General features: G+C 43.3%; 1 protein-coding gene across 7 annotated transcripts in view; it reads left to right on the plus strand.

Moving 5' to 3' along the window:
* LOC140196877 (exocyst complex component 6B-like) overlaps positions 1-22,223 on the plus strand; it is an 877,039-nt gene that overhangs the window by 10,071 nt on the left and 844,745 nt on the right. The window contains exon 1 of one of the 7 annotated variants that reach the window (XM_072256772.1): positions 20,564-20,949. The exons of the other annotated variants lie outside the window; for them this stretch is intronic. Coding sequence (XP_072112873.1) covers positions 20,909-20,949 — 41 coding nt within the window. The 5' untranslated portion in view covers positions 20,564-20,908. Of the gene's footprint in view, positions 1-20,563; positions 20,950-22,223 lie in introns of those variants that run through there. 7 annotated transcript variants of the gene reach the window in all.

Genomic DNA, 22,223 nt, shown 5'->3' on the forward strand with positions numbered 1-22,223 from the left:
TTCAATGAAAATATCAAACACTCAACGTACAAAAAACAGAACAAATTGTGCCAATGGCACAAAACGAGTGATAAACACAGAATGTAAAACATCAACCACAGAGTCATTATAAATTATAGTTTAGAACATTACAGCACAGTATAGGTCCTTTGGCCTATGATGTTGTGCCGAACTTTTAACCTATTCCAAAATCAATCTGTCTCTTCCCTCCTCTCTAACCCATCATTTATCTATCACCTCTGTACCTGTCTTAAGAATTTCTTATAAAGCCCCGAGTGTATTTGTCATTTCCACCCTGGGAAATGTCTCTGGTTGTTCATTCAATTTACTCCTCTCATCATCTTGTACACCTCTATCAGGTCATCTCTTTAAATGGGTCAAGGCTACAAAATGGTCTAGGGTAGGGTAGGGATTCCCAACTTTTTTTATACCTTCCATCCCTACCATTAACTGAGAGGTCTATGGACCCCAGGTTGGAAACATCTGATCTAGGGCAGCACACACAAAATGGTGGAGGAATTCAGCAAGTCAGGTAGCATCTATGGAGGCAAATAAACAGTCAACGTTTCAGTCTGAGATCCTTGAATGATCTGGGGTGCTGATGAATGAAACACCAAGGATCCCAGGTACAGCAATTGATACGAAACCTCTTGGGATTTTGGATTATGTTACAGGAGATCTGGAATAGGATCATAAGGAGGTTTTTATGTAGCTTAATGGGATTCCTATGAAATTGTAATTGGAGTACTGTGTACACTTTTGGCTTCCACCAGTATCATCACTGTCACCAGTCTACCTGCCATCAGTGATGTACATTCAGAAAGGTGTCGGAAATGGGCCAATAACACCATGAAGGACCCCACCCACCCTGCTTATGGACCATCAATGGGGAGGCTACATAGCATCCAAGCCAGGACCACCAGTCCCAAAAATAATTACTCTCCCCAAGCAGTAAGGCTGATCAATACCTCCACCCAATAACTCACTGCTCCACACCCCCAACCACCACTACTTTATCATTTCTTGTCAGAGTCACCATATGTACAGGCACTCCTGTGCTGAGCACTTATTTATGGATGGACAATAAATCCATGTACAGTGGCATGCAAAAGTTTGTTGCTGTGAATAGCTAAGCGAGTAAAAGATAAACTGATTTCCAAAAGGCATAAAATTAAAGATGACACATTTCTTTAATATTTTAAGCAAGAAAACTTTTTTTATTTCCATCTTTTACAGTTTCAAAATAACAAAAAAGGTAACGGGCCTGAAGCAGTACTTAGTAACACACTGTGACGAAGGCCCATCACTGGCTATGAACGGCACATGGCACACGGCACACTCAGTAAAACACTCATCCCCAGCAGTAATAGTGACTGGGTCTGAACCAGGGCTGCTGCATGGAGCTGTCTCATATCGAGGCAGCAGCAACCTGCACAGGTGTGCTAATGGTGGAGGATACCATCTTTAATTGGATAATTGAGTTAATTAGCTTTTGGTTGGTCTAGGGGGAGGGGCTTAGCAGTTATAAGCCTCAGGTTACCAAGGCTTTGGGGTTACTTTTCTTTTGTGTTTAGTCTGAGGGTGGCTATATATATATATAATATAGTTTTTTCCCCCCTGTTTTTGTCTTGTTTTGAGGTAAATATAAGCACCTCAATTTTTTTTTGCAACTCAAGCCATCATTGACCCACAGTTTTTTGTGACACACCCCCTTTGGCAAGTATCACAGCTTGTAAATGCTTTTTGTAGCCAGCTAAGAGTCTTTCAATTTTTGTTTGGGGGATTTTTTCCCATTCTTCCTTGCAAAAGGCTTCTAGTTCTGTGAGATTCTTGGGCCATCTTGCATGCAGTGCTCTTTTGAGGTCTATCCACAGATTCTCGATGATGTTTAGGTCAGGGGACTGTGAGGGCCATGGCAAAACCTTCAGCTTGTGCCTCGAGGTAGACCATTGTGGATTTTGAGGTGTGTTTAGGTTCATTATCCTGTTGTAGAAGCCATCCTCTTCATCTTCGGCTTTTTTACAGACGGTGTGATGTTTGCTTCCAGAATTTGCTGGTATTTAATTGAATTCATTCTTCCCTCTACCAGTAAATATTCCCTGTGCCACTGGCTGCAACACAAGCCCAAAGCATGATCGATCCATCCCTGTGCTTAACAGTTGGACAGGTGTTCTTTTCATGAAATTCTGCACCTTTTTTTCTCCAAACATACCTTTGCTCACTGCGGCCAAAAAGTTCTATTTTAACTTCAGTCCATAGGACTTGTTTCCAAAATGCATCAGGTTTGTTTAAATGTTCCTTTGAACCTTTTGAATTGAACTGTTACTGTGCTGTATCTCCAGATTGAAAGTAAAGCACAAAATAAAGAATTCACTTGGAGTGTAGAGCAGTGGAGGCTGAGGAGACTTTTATAAAATTGTGCAAGGCTAGTATCCTTTTTGCTCTGGGGTTGAAATACCTAGTATTAGAGGGCATCAATTTAAGGAGGGGGAGGAAAATACTAAGGAGATATGTGAGGCAAATTATTTTTTACACAGAGTGGCAGGTGCCTGGAATTTACTGCTTGGGGTGGTGGAGGGGGAGTGTTTAAGAAAATCTTAGGTATGTAGATGTACATGGATATGTAGAGAAGGGAGGGGTATGGTGAACATGTGAGATTGGATTAATTGAAGTAAATTTCAAAATTCAAAGTAAATTTATTTTCAACGTACATACCTGTATATATCACCATATGCAACCCTGAGATTCATTTTCTTGTGGGCATACTCAGTAAATCTGAGAACCATAATAGAATCAAATAAAGACTGCACTTAACAAGGCAGACCAACAACCAATGTGCAAAAGACAACCAACTGCGCAAATCAGAAGAGAAAACAAAGCAATAAGTATTGAGAGCATGAGATGAAGAGTCCTTGAAAGTGAGTTTATAGGTTGTGGGAACATTTTAGTGATGGGGCAAGTGAAGTTGAATGAAGTTATCCCCATTTGCTCAAGAGCCTGATGGTTGAGGGGTAATAACTGTTCTTGAACCTTCAGAAATTAGGAGTCTTGATTTAATTAGATTAGATTCAACTTTATTGTCATTGTGCTGAGTACAGATACAAAGCTAATGAAATGCAGTTAGCATCTAACCAGAAATGCAAAGAATAGTATTATTTACAAAATAACTGCAAGTAAAAAGTAAGTGCTACAGCACACAAATATAGAAGTACTGAGACAGTACAATATGGGTGCAAAACTGCTTAGTGCTATGATGTGAGGTTCAGCAGGGTTACAGCCTCAGGGAAGAAGCTCTTCCTGTGCCTGCTGGTGTGGGAGCGGAGGCTCCTGTAGCGCCTACTGGATGGGAGGAGAGTAAAAAGAACATGGTTAGGGTGAGATGCATCCCTGATAATGCTTTTCACCCTGCCCGGGCAGCGTTTATGGTAGATGTTCTCAATGGTGGGCAATTGGGTGCCGATAATCCACTGGGCAGTTCTCACCATACGCTGGAGTGCTTTGCGGTCCGATACAGGACAATTGCTATACCACACTGAGATGTAGTTGTTGAGTATGCTCTCAATGGTACAGTGGTAAAAGTCCGTCTGTATCCTGGAACAGAGGTGAGTTTTCTTGAATCTCCGCAGGAAATAAAGGCGCTATTGCGCCTTATGATCAGGATGGAGGAGTTCAGGGACCAGGTGAGATCCTCGGAAATGTGGACACCAAGGAATTTGAAGCTTGATACATGCTCCACTACAGCTCCGTTGATGTAGATGGGGATGTGAGTGTGGCTCCTATCATGCCTGAAGTCCACAATGATCTCCTTGGTCTTCTAGGTGTTAAGGGCCAGGTTGTTGTCGGCACACCACGTGGCCAGGTGCTGGACCTCGTCCCTGTAGGCCGTCTCGTCATCCCCTCTGATCAGGCCAACCACCGTGGTGTCGTCTGCGAACTTGATTATGGAGTTAGAACCATGTACAGCTTTGAGGCATGCCGGTGTTCAGGGTGAGAGTGGAGGAAGAAAGGTTGTCTAACTTAACTGATTGGGGTCTGTTAGTCAGAAAGTCCAAGGTCCAGTTGCAGAGGGATGAGCTGATACCAAGCTGGCGAAGTTTGGCGATCAGCTTGGAGAGGATCACGGTATTGAATGCTTAACTATTTAATTAGTTAGGTACAACATCTTGAGCTGAAGGACATTCCCTGTGCTCTACTGTTCTGTGCTCTGTGTTCTGACTCTGGGTTAACACCAAAGTTTCATGGTGCCTACAGGAATCAGAATCAGAATCAATCAGGTTTATTATCACCGGCATGTGTCATGAAATTTGTTAACTTTGAAACCAGTAATCCTCCCCGACGCTAAGGTCAGTTTGTCTTTCAACGGTGGAAAAATAAGCAAGCTACTTTCCTACGAGCCCCAAATCTTGTTTTCTGTATCTCAGCAGAATTGACAAGCTTGTAAACGTAGAACATTATAGCACAGTATAAGTCATGATGTTATGCTGCTCCCACACAGCCCTCCATTTTTCTTTTATCAATATGCTTATCCAAGAGTGTGTTAAATATCCCTAATTATCTGCCTCTACCACCACCCTGGCCGAATGTTCCACACACCCACCACTCTTTGTGTTTAAAAACTAACTCCCTCCCCCCCCATACTTACATATCCGTATACCCACGACTGTGTCACCACTCACAGCGCCAATCTGCTAATTGAATTTGCTGACAACACTACACTGACTGGCCTAATCTCTAATAATAACGAGGCAGCCTACAGTGAAGAAGTTACCGCCCTGACAATGTGGTGTCAAGAAAACGACAATCCCTCAACGTCGCAAAAACGAAGGAGCTGGTTGTGGATTACAGGAGGAATGGAGACAGGCTAACCCCTATTGACATCAATGGATCTGGGGTTGAGAGGGTGAACAGCTTTAAGTTTCTTGGCATAAACATCACCGAAGATCACACGTGGTCTGTGCATACCGGCTGTGTGGTGAAAAAGGCACAAGAGCTCTTCTTTCACCTTAGACGGTTGAAGAAGTTTGGTGTGGGCCCCCAAATCCTATGAACTTTCTATAGGGGCATGATTGAGAGCATCCTGACTGGCTGCATCACTGCCTGGTATGGAAACTGTACTTTCCTCAATCGCAGGACCCTACAGAGAGTGCTGCGGACAGCCCAGCGCATCTGTAGATGTGAACTTCCCACTGTTCAGGGCATTCAAATAAATCTGTGGAATTTGCTGCCATGAGCTGCTGTGGAGGCCAAGTCATTGGGTGTATTTATGGCAGAGATAGATAGGATCTTGATTAGCCAGGGCATCAAAGGGTATGGGGCGAAGGCAGGGGAGTGGGGACGACTGGAGAATTGGATTAGCCCATGATTGAATGGCGGAGCAGACTCGATGGGCCAAATGGCCTATTTCTGCTCCTATATCTTATGGTCTTATGGTATTTACAAAGACAGGTGTGTAAAAAAGGCCAGAAGGTCATTGGAGACCCAAGTCACCCCAACCACAAACTGTTCCAGCTGCTACCATCTGGGAAAGGGTACCGCAGCATAAAAACCAGGGCCAACAGGCTCCAGGACAGCTTCTTCCACCAGGCCATCAGACTGCTTGACTCATGCTGACACAGCTGTATTTCTGTGTTATATTGACTGCCCTGTTATACATGCTATTTATTATAAATTATCATAAGTTGCACATTACATATTTAGATGGAGACTTAATGTAAAGATTTTTACTCCTCCTGTATATGAAGGATGTAAGTAATAAAGTCAATTCAGTTCTTCTTTTACCTGCTGTAAACCAATCTCCAAGCATTTATCCTTATTTGCTTCTATAAGTGCAGTGGAACATGATGGCACACATCGAGGAGAGGTGGTGGATGGGCCAAGAGCCAACTGCATTCCTCTAATGATTAAATAACAGCACTTGCCAGACAGCAGAGCTGTACGCTTGTGTTTCTGTGGTGCAATTTCAATAGCACCCTTGCAAGTCTTGACAGATAATTGAGCCTTCCTTTGCCAAAGCCTTATTACTGCTCCTCTCAGAGCTAATATTTGTTTTGTGTTGTTTGTACAATGCATACAAAAGGCTCAACCCCTCCTCTTGAATCCTGCAATTGTCACTGTACTTGTCAAGACCATTCACCCTTTATACCTCTAGGGGTGTAAAGAATGAATCTTAGGGCTCCTGACATGGGGTCCATGGACCCCTTGCTTAATGGTATTGGTCTGTGGCATAGAAAAGATTGGCATCCCTGGAGTTGGTCCTATTTTATGGCTTCCCATCTATAGAAGAAATGGATTTTATTTTTGCTTGGTGCACAAAGTTTTAATGGAAGTATTTTGGTAGGATTGGGGTGTGTTGGTAAGTGTTTGTTACCTAAAGGCCAATTTATACTTCTGCGTCAGATCTATGCTGTAGGTACGGCGTAGCTGCGTATCCCAACGCCTTAGCCTGACGCGCACCTCCCCAAAAATGTAACTAGGCGTCACGGCGACGCAGACCGCAGCAACTGTGATTGGTCTGCTCCGGTTGCTTCTTCCTGTCAAATCATCAAATCTACCTGCCGACATCCGAAAATATTTGAAATGCAATTCCTCGTCCATGTCTCTCAGTGGCCGGACGAGCACAGAAAATTCACCCTCCTTCTGCCTCAATCTGTTCAATGGTCGAACACACCATCTCCTTCGACGTCTTCTCTCTTTCCTGTGTTGCAGTAATTTCAATGAAAGTAATTCTTGTTCAACATTTATTAGCTCCAACTCCAAGATGATATGCAAACAACAGGAATTCTGCAGATGCTGGAAGTTCAAGCAACACACATCAAAGTTGCTGGTGAACGCAGCAGGCCAGGCAGCATCTCTAGGAAGAGGTACAGTCGACGTTTCAGGCCGAACCCCTTCGTCAGGACTAACTGAAGGAAGAGTTAGTAAGAGATTTGAGAGGGGGAGGGGGAGATCCAAAATGATAGGAGAAGACAGGAGGGGGAGGGATAGAGCCAAGAGCTGGACAGGTGATTGGCAAAGGGGATATGAGAGGATCATGGGACAGGAGGCCCAGGGAGAAAGACAAGGGGGGGGGGAACCCAGAGGATGGGCAAGGGGTATAGTCAGAGGGACAGAGGGAGAAAAAGGAGAGAGAGAGAAAGAATGTGTGTATATAAATAAATAACGGATGGGGTATGAGGGGGAGGTGGGGCATTAGCGGAAGTTAGAGAAGTCAATGTTCATGCCATCAGGTTGGAGGCTACCCAGACGGAATATAAGGTGTTGTTCCTCCAACCTGAGTGTGGCTTCATCTTTACAGTAGAGGAGGCCGTGGATAGACATGTCAGAATGGGAGTGGGATGTGGAATTAAAATGTGTGGCCACTGGAAGATCCTGCTTTCTCTGGCAGACAGAGTGTAGGTGTTCAGCAAAGCGGTCTCCCAGTCTACGTCGGGTCTCGCCAGTATATAGAAGGCCACATCGGAAGCACCGGATGCAGTATATCACCCCAGCCAACTCACAGGTGAAGTGTCGCCTCACCTGGAAGGACTGTCTGGAGCCCTGAATGGTGGTAAGGGAGGAAGTGTAAGGGCATGTGTAGCACTTGTTCCGCTTACAAGGATAAGTGCCAGGAGGGAGATCAGTGGGGAGGGATGGAGGGGACGAATGGACAAGGGAGTCGCGAAGGGACTGATCCCTGCGGAAAGCAGAGGGGGGAGGGAGGGAAAGATGTGCTTAGTGGTGGGATCCTTTTGGAGGTGGCGGAAGTTACGGAGAATAATATGTTGGACCTGGAGGCTGGTGGGGTGGTAGGTGAGGACCAGGGGAACTCTACTCCTAGTGGGGTGGCGAGACCTGACGCAGACTGAGAGACCGCTTTGCTGAACACCTACGCTTTGTCCGCCAGAGAAAGCAGGATCTCCCAGTGGCCACACATTTTAATTCCACATCCCATTCCCATCCTGAGATGTCTATCCGCGGCCTCCTCTACTGTAAAGATGAAGCCACACGCAGGTTGGAGGAACAACACCTTATATTCCATCTGGGTAGCCTCCAACCTGATGGCATGAACATTGACTTCTCTAACTTCCACTAATGCCCCACCTCCCCCTCGTACCCCATCCGTTATTTATTTTTATACACACATTCTTTCTCTCCTTTTTCTCCCTCTGTCCCTCTGACTATACCCCTTGCCCATCCTCTGGGCTTTCCCTCCTCCCTTGTCTTTCTCCCTGGGCCTCCTGTCCCATGATCCTCTCATATCCCCTTTGCCAATCACCTGTCCAGCTCTTGGCTCCATCCCTCCCCCTCCTGTCTTCTCCTATAATTTTGGATCTCCCGCTCCCCCTCCCACTTTCAAATCTCTTACTAACTTTTCCTTCAGTTAGTCCTGACGAAGGGTCTCAGCCTGAAACGTCGACTGTACCTCTTCCTAGAGATGCTGCCTGGCCTGCTGCGTTCACCAGCAACTTCGATGTGTGTTGCTCCAACATGATACGCTCAGTTTCAGTCGCCATTGTTTGAGTACACAAAGAAACTCAACATGAAGAAACTCAACGCAGTGACATAGAAACCCCACCGCCAACTACTGTTTTGGCGATGAATTGCAGAGTGACGAAGACACACCAACGCACAAGTATAAATGCTCACAGCAGCGTAGGCTACGGTGTAGAGCCTACGCAGAAGTATAAATCAGCCTTTAAGGTGCTGTATTGAAATTGGGGTACAGATTATTTCAATTATTTAGAGATACAGCACAGAATTGGCTCTTCCGGCCCAATGTGTCTTGCTGCCTAGCAGCCCATCAGTATCATCCTAGCTTAATCGCAGGACAATTTAAAATGACCAATTCACTTACTAACTGGTGCGTCTTTCAACTGTGAGAGGAAACCCCTGCAGTTACGGGAAGGACGTACAAACTCCTTGCGGAAATTGCCGGGAATGGAACCTCGTTTGCTGGTGCTGTGAAGCATTATACTACCATGCTACCCTTTCATCTAAATGAGCAGATGATGGAATATGTGGTATATATTTAGAATAAGGCCATTCGGTCTTGGTAGCCATGGTAGAAAAATGTAAATGGCAGAACTCCTGACAACTGAGTTCAAAGTTCAAAATAAATTTATTACCTTGTACTACCTTGAGGTTCATTTTCTTGCAGACATTTATAGGGGAAAGAAGACATACAGTATAATTTTATGAAAAACTATATGTAATAGACAAAGATTTACAAACACCAATGTGAAAAAGACAAACTGTGCTATTGAAAATAATAATCAGGACATGAGTTATAAAGAGTCCTTGAAAGTGAGTCTTCAGGCTGTGGAATCAGGTAGAGGTGAGTGAAGTTATCCACGCTGGTTCAGGAGCCTGATGGTTGGAGTGTGATAACTGTTCCCGAACCTGGTGGTGTGGGACACAAGTTGTATCTCCTGCTTGATGGTAGTAGCGGGAAGAGGGCATGGCCTGGATGGTGGTGGTGTTTGATAATGGATGCTTGGTCTCTTTAGAGGATATTTAAGAGTTGGAGTTACACACAGTACTATATTGTGTAAGGACAGCAAGTTTTCTTCTTTGGAGGTCATTACTATTTAATAGCAAAGACAATTGGCTCTATTTCAGTCTTATAGTTGGGGAATGTGGGCAATGTTCCCTGTTGAAACTAATACAGACTAATTGAGCAGAAGATTTATATGACCATTAGATACCTTGTAGTTTCTTTGGAATAGCCAAGTGCCAAATGTTATGATGACGTAGACAATGAAGACTAAAGTCCTAATAAGTATTTATTTTAAGACCATAAGACCATAAGACATAGGAGCAGAAGTAGGCCATTCAGCCCATCGAGTCTGCTCCGCCATTCAATCATGGGCTGATCCAATTCTTCTCGTCATCCTCACTCCCCTGCCTTCTCCCCATACCCTTTGATGCCCTGGCTAATCAAGAACCTATCTATCTCCACCTTAAATGCACCCAATGACTTGGCCTCCACAGTCGCTCGTGGCAACAAATTCCAGATTTACCACCCTCTGACTAAATTAATATCTCCGTATCTCTGTTCTAAATGGACGTCCTTCAATCCTGAACTTGTGCCCTCTTGTCCTAGACTTCCCTACCATGGGAAATAACTTTGCCATATCTAATCTGTTCAGACCTTTTAACATTCAGAATGTTTCTATGGGATGCCTCCTCATTCTCCTGAACTCCAGGGAATATAACCCAAGAGCTGCCAAACGTTCCTCATACGGTAACCCTTTCATTCCTGGAATCATTCTCATGAATCTTCTCTGAACCTTCTCCAGTGTCGGTATGTCCTTTCTAAAATAAGGAGCCCAAAACTGCACACAATATTCCAAGTGTGTTCTCACGAGTGCCTTATAGAGCCTCAACATTACATCCCTTTTCTTATATTCTATACCTGTAGAAATGAATGCCAACGTTGCGTTCGCCTTCTTCACCACTGACTTACCCTGGGGGTTAACCTTTAGGATATCCTGCACAAGGACTCCCAAGTCCCTTTGCGCCTGTGCGTTTTGAATTCTCTCCCCATCTAAATAATAGTCTGTCTGTTTATTTCTTCCATCCAAGTGCATGACAATACATTTCCCAACATTGTATTTCATTTGCCACTTCTTTGCCCATTCCCCTGAACTATCTAAGTCTCTCTGCAGGCTGTTTCCACAACAATTTTGATTTAGTCCTTATGATATGTAAATGATTTGATCCTTTTGACAGAAAGTTCCTGGAACGTTGTTTACTTGGTCAGCATCCTGAGTGGTTGCATCACAGTTTGCTGTGGAAACACCAACGCTGGGGAACAGAAAATCTACAAAAAATAGTGGATATGACCCAGTCCATCATGGGTAAAGTTCCTCCCCACCATTGAGTATACTTTATACTTTATACTTCTACATGGAGTGCTGTTGCGAGAAAGCAGCGACCACCATCAGAAACCCCATCATCCAGGCCATGTTCTCTTCTTGCTCCTGCCATTGGGCAGGAGGTACAAGAGCCTCAGGTCCCACATCACCAGGTTTCAGAAACAGTTATTTCTTCTCAACCATCAGGCTTCTAAACCAGCATAGATAGCTTCACTCACCTCAACACTAAACTGACTGCACAATCTATGGGCTTATTTTCGAGGTCTACAACTCATGTTCTCAGTATTATTTGTTTACTTTTTTATTATCTGCATGACTTGTCTTCTTTTGCACATTGGATGTTTGTCAGAAGTTGTTTATGTACTGTATAGTTTTTCAAAAGTTCTATTGTATTTCTTTCCTGTAAATGCCTGAAAGGAAATGAATCTGAAGGTAGTGTGTGGTGACATGTACATATTTTGATAATAAATTTACATTGACTTTGACTTCTTCATAGTGAATCAAGACCAGAGTGTAAATTGACTGTTAAATCAGGAAGGTCCTTATCTCCATGGATGTTTCTTTGGTTGTTCTCCAACTTCACAGATCTCTAGTTCAGCTATATGAACACTTGATATAACCCTGCACAACACACACAAAAGGCTGGAGAAACTTAGCTTCTGTGGCGTCAATGATCCCTCATGAAGTGTCTCAGCTCGAAATGTTGACTGTTCATTTTCCTCCATACATGCTGCCTGACTTGCTGAGTTCTTCCAGCATATGTTGGTTGGTCAAGATTTTGAATAACCTTTTGATCCACCTCCATCTCAGTGCTGTCATTGAGCACTACAGCACTGAAACAGACCCGTTGACCTATCTAGTTCTGTTACTGCCAGACTCCCATGTGGGACTTCGTCAAAGCCTTTCTAATGTCTCTCTCTCTCGTCACCAACATTTCTCTCAAGCTGAGCTGCATTTGACTTCACCAAATGAGCATTTAATTTTATTGTCTTCATCATGAAATTAGGTGTGTTTACTACAGGGGGGATCTTGATCAGTTATGGAAGTGGGCCAAGAAATGGCAAATGGATTTCACTATAGATAAGTGCGACGTGATGCAGTTTGAAAAGTCAAACCTGCATAGGACTTGTGCAATGGATGGTAGAGCACAGGGAGTGTAATGGAACAGAGGGATCTAGGAATATGAATCCATAGTTTGTTGAAGGTAGACAAGATGGTGGAAAAAGTTCTTTAGCATGCTGGCCCTTCTCAATCAGGGTATTGAGTGCAGAACTTGGGACTGTTGGTAAGGCTGCACTTGGAGTACTGTGCACTTGGAGTTTTGTTTGCCCTATTTTAGAAATTGTACTTACATTGGAAAGAGTTCAGAGAAGATTTAAAAGGGATGTTGCTAGGACTGGAAGGCTTAAGCTATAGGGAGAGGTTGGCCAGGCTAGGTCTTAATTCTTTGGAACATAGGAGAATGAAGAGCATCCTTAAATTCTGAGAGGCATAGATAAGGAGGATGGTAACAGTCTTTTCCTCGGGGTAACATGACTAGGTGATATGAATACTGATTCTGGGATATATTGATTCCTGTAGGTTTGGCAGTTTAGCCAGTATGGATGCATCTACCCTTCTCTACTGAGAGTAACACACACAACATACTGGAGGAATTCAGCAGATCTGTGGAAATGAATAAACAGTTGATGTTTTGAACTGCGACCCATTGATACCACCTGACCTGCTGAGTTCTTCCAGTATTTTGTGCACGTTGCTTGGGATTTCCACCATCTTCAGAATCGCTTGTGTTTATATTTTCTCTACCCATGTATGTTCATTAAAATTCAACCTTTGTTGTCTTTTCTTGTATATCAATCTCATTTTACCGTTGGTTTGTTTGGTATTATACTCCTACAATACTGTTTTAAATTGCTTTCTTATGTTAGAGCAGACATTTCCAACCTTGGTCCACGGACGCCTTGCTTAATGGCATTGGTCCATGATATAAAATGGTTGGGATCCCATGTGTTAGAGGCTCAATGTAATTGCTTTAACAATTTTTTGAGGATGAGGGATTTATAAGAGTGAACCTGAAATCTTCCTGACCCTTGTCTTTGGTCTTGTTAACCAGCCGTGTTGGCTCATTTTAGGCGTTCTTTTTCCTCTCAGAAAAGTACTAATTTGACAGCCAAGAGTTACTGCATCTGTCTTCCAGTTAGATTTTCACGATAGGATGATGCTGTTAATCAGCAGTTTGTAAGCTGTTTGTATGTAACCCAAGGCTTGTAAGCACTACTGAGAGTTAACTCTGTGAAATTATTGATGCAGTTCAAAGTAAGCATGCACCATATATGGTAATTTAGTGGTTAGCATAACGTTCTACAGTACCAGTGACCTGAGTTCAAATCTGCTCCTGTCTGTAAGGAGTTCATATGTTCTCTCTGTGACCGTGTAGGTTTCCTCCAGGTGCTCTGATTTCCTCCCACAGTCCAAAGATATACCAGTTAGGTTAATTGGTCATTGTAAATTGTCCTGTGGTGAGGCTAGGTTTAAATTGGGGGGTTGCTGGGTGCTGTGGCTCAAAGTTGTCAGAAGGGTTTACTCTGCACTGCATCTCGATAATAGATAAATAAATGCTACCCCAAGGTTCATTTTCCAGCAGGCATTCACAGTGGAACAAAGAAGTACAATAGAATCAATGAGAAATACACACAATGATAGACAAACACCAAGGTGCAAAAGAAGACAAACTGTGAAAATACAATATAAAATAAATAATACTGAGGACATGAGTTGTGGACCCCTTGAAAGTGAGTCCACAAACCTTGGAATCAGTTCAGAATTGAGCTGAGTGAAGCTACCCACTCTGGTTTAGAAGCCCGATGGATAACTGTCCCTGAATCTGGTGGTGTGGGACTTGAGGCTTCTGTACCTCCTACCTGATGGCAGCAGCGAGAAGAGAGCACAGCCTGGATGGTGTGGGTCCTTGATGATGGATGCTGCTTTCTTGTGGCGGCAGTGCCCCTTGTAGATGTGCTCCGTGGCGGGGAGGGCTTTTCCTGTGATGCACTGGGCTGTATCCACCACTTTTTGTAGGCTTTTCTGTTCAAGCGGATTGGTGTATATACATCAGATTATGATCAGGATACTCTCCACTGTGCATCTATAGATGTTTGTCAAACTTTTAGATGACATGCTGAATCTGCACAGACTTCTAGGAAAGTAGAATTGCTGCTGTGCCTTCTATGTAGTGCATGATGCAGCTCTGCTAGAGTTAGTAACTGATTACCCAGTGTTATTTTTTTCCCTAAGAGATACAGTACAGTAATAGGTCCTTCTGACCCAATGAGTCCGCACCACCCAGTTACAGCCATGTGACCTGTAGGTCTTTAGAATGTGAGAGGAAATAGATAGATAGATAGATAGATAGATAGATATACTTTATTAATCCCGAGGGAGATTGGGTTTCGTTACAGCCACACCAACCAAGAATAGAGCGTAAATATAGCAATACAAAAACCACGAACAATCAAACAACAAAATGCAAACTATGCCAGATGGAAAATAAGTCCAGGACCAGTCTATCAGCTCAGGGTGTCTGACCCTCCACAGGAGGAGCTGCACTTTCGATGGCCACAGGCAGGAACAACCTCCCGTGCCGCCCAGTGTTGTATCTCGGTGGAATATGGCCGAAGTCCAACAGTAAAAAGTTCAATATCCGGTCTACAAACACGTTCCTTGATCGTAATATGACCCGGATTGCACCACCTGTTGTTAACCAGAACAGTAAGCACCCAACTCCTTTACGCTTACCGCTCTCAGTGCACTTCCGGTCAGCCGGAATGGTCTGGAGCCCCTGGAAGAACCCCATGCAATCATGGGGAGAACACACAAACTCTTTACAGACAGCAGCAGGAATTGAAAGTGGGTCGCAGGCACTTTAAAGCATTACACTAGCTACGACACTATAGAGTGACGTTAAGCTTGTGTTGCATTGCTTTGTACTATTTTCCATGGAGTTTGATAGTTAAGTGACTGAGTCCTACAAGAATGGTAGTAGGTGGGGATGGTACAAACTTGACCTGCTGCGTGTACCCTTTTGACAGTCTCATTTCAAGATCACAATCAGAATCAGGTTTGATAACACCAGAATATATCCTGAAGTTTGTTCTTTTGCAGCAGCAGGTCATTGCAATATATAGTAATAAAATCTATAAATTAAAATAAATATATATCAAAAAATAAATAAGTAGTGCTAAAAAAACGGAAAAATTACAGTGGAAGTGTTCATGGGTTCATTGCCCATTCAGAAATCTGATGGTAGAGGGGAAGGAGCTGTTCCTGAAATTGTGTGTGTGTGTGTGTGTGTGTGTTTGTTTTGTTTTCAGGCTCCTGTACCACCTCGTTAATGGTAGCAATGAAAAGAGAGCATGTCCTGGGTGATGGGGGTCCTTAATGATGGATGCTGTCTTTTTGAGGCATTGACTTTTGAAGATGTCCTGGAAGATGATGGAGCGGACCGAGTTTACAACTTTTTGCTGCTTATTTTGATCCTGTGCAGTGCCCCCCCGCCCCCAAACCAGATGATGATAAAACCATAGAACATTACAGCACAGAAACAGGCTTTTTGGACCTTCTTGGCTGTGCCGAACCATTTTTCTGCCTAGTCCCACTGACCTGCACACGGACCATATCCCTCCATACACCTCTCATCCATGTACCTGTCCAAATTTTTCTTAAATGTTAAAAGTGAGCCCGCATTTACCACTTCATCTGGCAGTTCATTCCACACTCCCACCACTCTCTGTGTGAGGAAGCCCCCCCCCAATGTTCCCTTTAAACTTTTCCCCCTTTACCCTTAACCCATGTCCTCTGGTTTTTTTCTTCCCTAGCCTCAGTGAAAAAAGCCTGCTTGCATTCACTCTATCTATACCCATCATAATTTTATATACCTCTGTCAAATCTCCCCTCGTTCTTCTACGCTCCAGGGAATAAAGTCCTAACCTATTCAACCTTTTTCTGTAACTCAGTTTCTCAAGTCCCGGCAACATCCTTGTAAACCTTGCAGCCAGTTAAATTGAGGATCTTATCAGTTGTATTTTATTTAGCCAACTCTGTTGTCACAATTTCTCCTGTGTTTAAAATTACACCAGCTTCCTTTTGTACAATGTTATAGCAATCCGGGGCAGATGTGAAAGTGCATGTACCTCTCACCCTAAATCTGTCTTCCTACCTCAAGATGGTGCTAAAATGACATTTCTAAAACACAAAGACCATGTTGTACAGCTCAAATTAGCCAAGAGTAAGAATCCAGAATGATGTGCTGCCTTCTGGAGCCAGAATCAAGGATGTCTCACGTCCGGTGCAGAACATTCTGCAGCAGGAAGGAGGGAGAACAACCAGAGGTTTTGTTACTTAATGGGCACTGACAACACAGAACGAAAGATGTGATCCTGCAGACTGGGATTTCGGAGTCAGGCAAAAGACAGAAAGGCAGGACTTGTTGGGTTGTAATGACAGAATGACTCCTTGTTCCATGTCAGAATTAGGTTTATTATCGTCGTCGTTAGGTCGCATCTGGAATTTCCAGTTGGCAGACAATTTCCCTGCACGCTGCTCTGACTTACTGGGAAATCATGTTCGTGACAAGTTACAGCAGTGGTTTGCCTTTGCCTTCTGCTGGGTGAGTTTAAAGAGATCACCACCTCACTGACGTATTAAGATGAAATTCAAATGTATTGTCATTCAACCATTCACACGTGTGAACTCACCGAAACATTGTTCCTCTGGGGCCAAGATGCAGAACACGGACATATAGTCAGACACCACACATATTGGTACAATCCAGCATATCCGGTCACAAAATAATATAAACACAAGCTCCTGAGTGGCATGGTGAGAAGATTATAAACATAAGAGATTCGGCAGATGCTGAAATCCAGAGTAACATGCACAGAATGCTGGAGTGCTGGCTGGAAATGTGAAATGTTTATTCCTTTTCATAGATGGACCTTCTGAGCTGCTCCAGTATTTTGTGTGTGTCGGCCTGAAGGTTGACAGGTTGACATAAAGTGCGAGGTGCATATTTTTGTAAGACAGTATAATGTTACTGACACTATTGTAATAAACAAGCAGTTGTATAAATATGTGAAACAGCAGCAATGAAAGATACAACAGTGACCATTACAGGATGAGAGTGTGTGTCGGAGTGTGGAGGGGAGAGGGGTGGTGATGGAGGTGGGGGTAGGTGGCAGGGCATTCAGACAAGGAGTACATGTGTGCTGGGTGGCAGCAGGGTGCTTGTCAGAGATTTATGAGATGGATACTTGAGACCTGATGTGTGGCGAGGTTAGAAAAGGCAGGAGCTTTATCCACAGAAAAAAGGAAGATTCGATTGATCCTTCAAGATGAGACGTTACAAGGAGTGCTGCCACAAGAAAGCATCATCCATCGTCAAGAACCCCCACCATCCAGGCCATGTTCTCTTCTCACTGCTACCATGGGAAGAAAGTACGGAAGCTTTAGGTCCCTCACCACCAGGTTCAGATACAGTTATTACCCTACAATCATCAGGCTCTTGAACCGGTGTAGACAACTTCACTCACCATAACTCTGATTCCACAACCTACAGACTCACTGTCAAGGACACTTTATAACTTGTCTTCTCGTATTCTTTTCATTACCCAATTTATCATCTTCTGCAGATTGATTGCTTGTTTATGTACAGTTTTTTGTAAATTCTTTTGTATATCTTTCTTGTAAATGCCTGCAAGAAAATTATTCTCATAGTGGTATATGGTACATACATGTACTCCGATAATAAATTTTTATTTTTGGATTTTGTACTTTAAATTAAATCTCAATTGTCATACTGTGCCTGTAGAAGATTCCGTGGCATTATTTTGAAAAAGGGCAGTGAAGAACGCTGGCCAATCTTTACTCCTCAAACAGCATTTCCAGAAGGCGATGATGTGATTATTATTACCTGTGTTTATGGGAGCTTGTGTGCAAATTGACTACTGTTTCCTGCAATGTATTACAGGCTGCATTTGGCAGTTTAGTGACTAATGTTTATTGATTTATTAATATTATCATGTGGGGAGTCGAATTGCAGTGAAAAGCTTTAATGTGTACTTCATTGTGTAGGCAGAAGGGATTGGTGTAGTTGGCTATTTCATTACTAATTGAATTGGTTTGGCATAACATTGTGGGCTGTAGGGCCTGTTCATCTACTGCACTGTTCACTGTGTGCCATTGAGACAGATCATACCAAACATAAGTACTTCAAGCTAGTAAAAAGGGTGCAGAATATAAAGTGCAGTGCAGGGAGACAAATAAAGTGCAAGGGCTTTGGTGAGGTAAATTGGGGCAGCATATAAAAGGTCCCCTCTGGAGTTTAATAACGGCAGGTTGTAGAAGCTAATCTTGAGCCTCATGGTATGTGCTTTCAAGTCTTTGCATCTTCTGCCTGACAGGAGATGGCAGAAGAGAGAATGTCTGGGGTGTGTGAGGAATATTTTGGGACACTGTGAAAAGTGCAAAATTATGCGAGTCTTTCACATATAGAATTAAATTAATTAAACTATTAATTAGATGCCTAAGTAACCAAATCCCTTCTGTCTATACAATGCCCATATCACGTTCATGTGCCTAAGAGCCACTTAAAATGCCTGTAAAATATTTGCCTCCACTGCCACCTCTAGCAATTCCAGGCATCCATCAGGCTCTGTAAAAAAATTCCCCATCTTGTCTCCTTTGAATCGTCTCACCTCAAACGACTTTAGGCCTTATGACCCTAGAAGAAGTTACAGGCAGTGTTACTCTGTCTGTGCCTCTCATAATCTTTTCGTTTTAATTGAGAACCTGAGTGTTTTGAAACTTTTATCAATGCGGGGTATAAAATAGCAGAATAATTTTGCTGAGTCAGAATCAGGTTTATTATCACTGATGCACATTGTGAATATTGTTATTTTACGACAGAAGTAAGGTGCAGAAATACATATAAAACGATAAGTTTCAATAAGAAATGTATTAATCAGATCAGCTGTGCAAAATAGTGGGGTAGTGTTCAATAGTTCAGAAATCTGATGGCAGAAGGGAAGAAAACAATTCTGCTCTTATGATTTATAGTCTTCTATGCATCATCATTATGTGGCGTGTCGTATTACATGGGCAATCATGGTCTTTCAACAACCATGAATGTTTTTGTCAAATTTTGCTACAGGAGTGGTTTGCCATTGTCATCTTCTGGCAGTGTCTTTAGAAGATGGGTGACCCCAGCCACTATCAATACTCTTTAGACATTGTCTATCTGGCGTCAGTGACCACTTAACCAGGACTTGTGATCTGCACCAGCTGCTCATAAGACCATCCACCGCCTGCTCCTATGGCTTCATGTGGCCATGATTGTGGGCAAAGTAGTTGCTACACTTTACCCAAGGGTGACCTGCAGGCTAGCAGAAGGCAGGAGTGCTTTACACCTCATTATTGTCTTATGATGGTAGCAGTTTCAATTGTAACCTTAAAAGCTAATTGTATGTTGTTGAAGGGAAAAGTAATTCATTTAAGAGGGTAGAAAATAGCTGGGCAACTCTTTCAAAGAGCCAGACTAAGTATACTCAACCAAATAACCTCCTGCACTGTATGATATAATACAGTGAGTTTATCACTGTAACTCAAATTTACTGGGAGCATTGTAGATGAAGGGCCAGAAACATTGTTGAGGATTCCTACCATCCATCCCATAATCTCTTTGTCTGTCAAAGGAAGGAAGTACAGAAGCATTAGGACGAGGACTGCCGGACTGGGTAATGGTTACTTCCCTCAGGCTTTGAGATTAATGAATACTCTGCCACCACTGAGGTCTCGTCAGTAGGACAGCGAGCTGTTTACTGTTTACCTGTGCTGCACGCTACATGCTTCAGGCAAAAGGGGCTTGTCAGCTGTGGTTGGCTGCTCATCTCGGAGAAGGAAAACTCTGATCTCAAACTTCCGTTGCCTTGTGGCTTTACCCACTCACGGGGAAGGCTTCGACAGAAAACCTCGAGGAATAAATCTGGAGCTGGAGACCTTAAGGCAGTGCTACGTTGAGTCCAATGCTGACTGGCAACTCCTGCGACGCTGCTGCTGAAAAACAGTATGGGTCTCTACCATTCCTTTGGGTTCATCAGATGCATGGAGAGGGGCAATTTGCTACATGGGCATCAGCTTGCACTCCATATTGTACCTACCTACTTGGCTTGCATATCTAGACAGCTGGGATGCAACATCCATGGTTGACCCTGATCAATGGAGGCCTCAGATATAACATACACTTTGAATTATACTTTATGAACTTATTTTGTTTTACGTGCTGTGTGTGGTATATGTTTTGTGGGTGCACCGTGGTCTGGAGGAATGTTGTTTCATTTGATTATACAGTCAGATGATAATAAATTTTGACTCGAACTTGATTGTTACTTTGTGATCTGGTTTGATTTTAATTTTATCTCCGTGACCTGTCATCTTTTGTCAGTATGAATCAGTGAGGCTGATTCAATTTTCCCATGTGTATAAAGACATCAAACTGTAGTTTATTGTTATTAGTGCTGGCGCTCTGCAGTGTCTATTGTGTAACTGTTTGCAGCCCTCGATATCGATGACTTCCTCAGTGTGTTGCCAATTGAGGACACATTTGTGACGAGGGCAGTTTGCTTTTGCGTGGGAGCTGTGTTGAGTGAGTTCGGCCAAGATGCCTTTGTGACCTTCCCAGCTTTTGTTGATTAGCATATCTGAGAGAGCAGGATCGATTGTCTGGAGTGAGTGAGAGAGAGAGAGAGAGAGAGAGTGTGTGTGTGTGTGTGTGTGTGTGTGTGTGCGTGCAAGCAATTGAAAGAAAAGTACCATTTCTCCTTTGGAACAAGGCAGTGAACTTCTTGAGACCGTTAAAACAAGAGCGGGGAATTTACTGGCTAACTGCAAACACCAGAAGACTGAAGAAAACAAATCCATTGCTACTGTTCAACCTTGCAACAACGCATAGAGGCAGCAGATTGTTAACCTCTCCAGTGGTATAGATTATTGCCTGTGATATGGAGTACAATAGGATAGGATCGCCGGATATTCCTCGTTGGTGAGTTAAAGTATTCTGTCACATGAGAGGTATGTACACACATATCAGAGCATTGAGCCCTTGACTTCCACTCGGCCCATTAATCCTGTTATTAATTCGGCCACAGACGAGGTAAGGATGTTTATTGTGGAGACCATCAGCAGCAGTTTGAATGCAGTGTCACCTAGCACCAAGGCAACTATAAAACAAAAATTGATTATCACTAGCATTTTTTGGGAAATCTGTTATTTTGTCACAGCGGTATGGTGCGAGACACAAAATGCTGGAGGATCTCATGAGTTCAGGCAGTATCTGTGGAGAGGAATAAACTGATGATGTTCTGTGCCGAGACCCTTCATCAGGGCGGTTAGCGATACTTTCACAGCTGGGGGCACTGGAGTTTGGTGTTCAATTCCAGTGCCACCTGTAAGGAGTTTGTGCCTTCTCCCTGTGACTGTGTGCATTTCCTCTGGGTGCTCCGGTTTCCTCTTATAGTCAATGGATGTTGTTTACTTGGATCTTAAGAAGGTCTTTGAGAAGGTGCCTCATATGAGGCTGCTTAACAAGATAAGAGCCCATGGTATTACAGGATAGACCCTCGCATGGACAGAAAAGGATACTTGCTGATTGGCAAGAGGGAAAAAGCGGGAATAAAGGAGGCCTTTTCTCCTTTGTTCTGCACCCTTTTTTCTCCAAACATACCTTTGCTCATTGCGGGCAAAAAGTTCTCTTCAAAAGGTTCAAAGGAACATCTAAACAAGCCTGATGCATTTTGAAAACAAGTCCTGTGTACTGATGAAGTTAAAATAGAACTTTTTGCCTGAAATGAGCAAAGGTATGTTTGGAGAAAAAAGGGCGCAGAATTTCATGAAAAGAGCCCCTCTCCAACTGTTAAGCAGGGGGATGATTCTATGCTTTGGGCTTGTGTTGCAGCCAGTGGCACGGGGAATATTTCACTGGTAGAGAAAAGAATGAATTCAATTAAATACCAGCAAATTCTGGAAGCAAACATCACACCGTCTGTAAAAAGCCAAAGATGAAAAGAGGATGGCTTCTACAACAGGATAATGAACCTAAACACACCTCAAAATCCACAATGGTCTACCTCCAGAGGCGCAAGCTGAAGGTTTTGCCATGGCCCTCACAGTCCCCTGACCTAAACATCATCAAGAATCTGTGGATAGACCTCAAAGGAGCAGTGCATGCAAAACGGCCCAAGAATCTCACAGAACTAGAAGCCTTTTGCAAGGAAGAATGGGTGAAAATCCCCCAAACAAGAATTGAAAGACTCTTAG

Source organism: Mobula birostris, chromosome 4 (genome assembly GCF_030028105.1).
Source record: "Mobula birostris isolate sMobBir1 chromosome 4, sMobBir1.hap1, whole genome shotgun sequence".
In the NCBI taxonomy this organism is placed as follows: Eukaryota; Metazoa; Chordata; class Chondrichthyes; order Myliobatiformes; family Myliobatidae; genus Mobula; species Mobula birostris.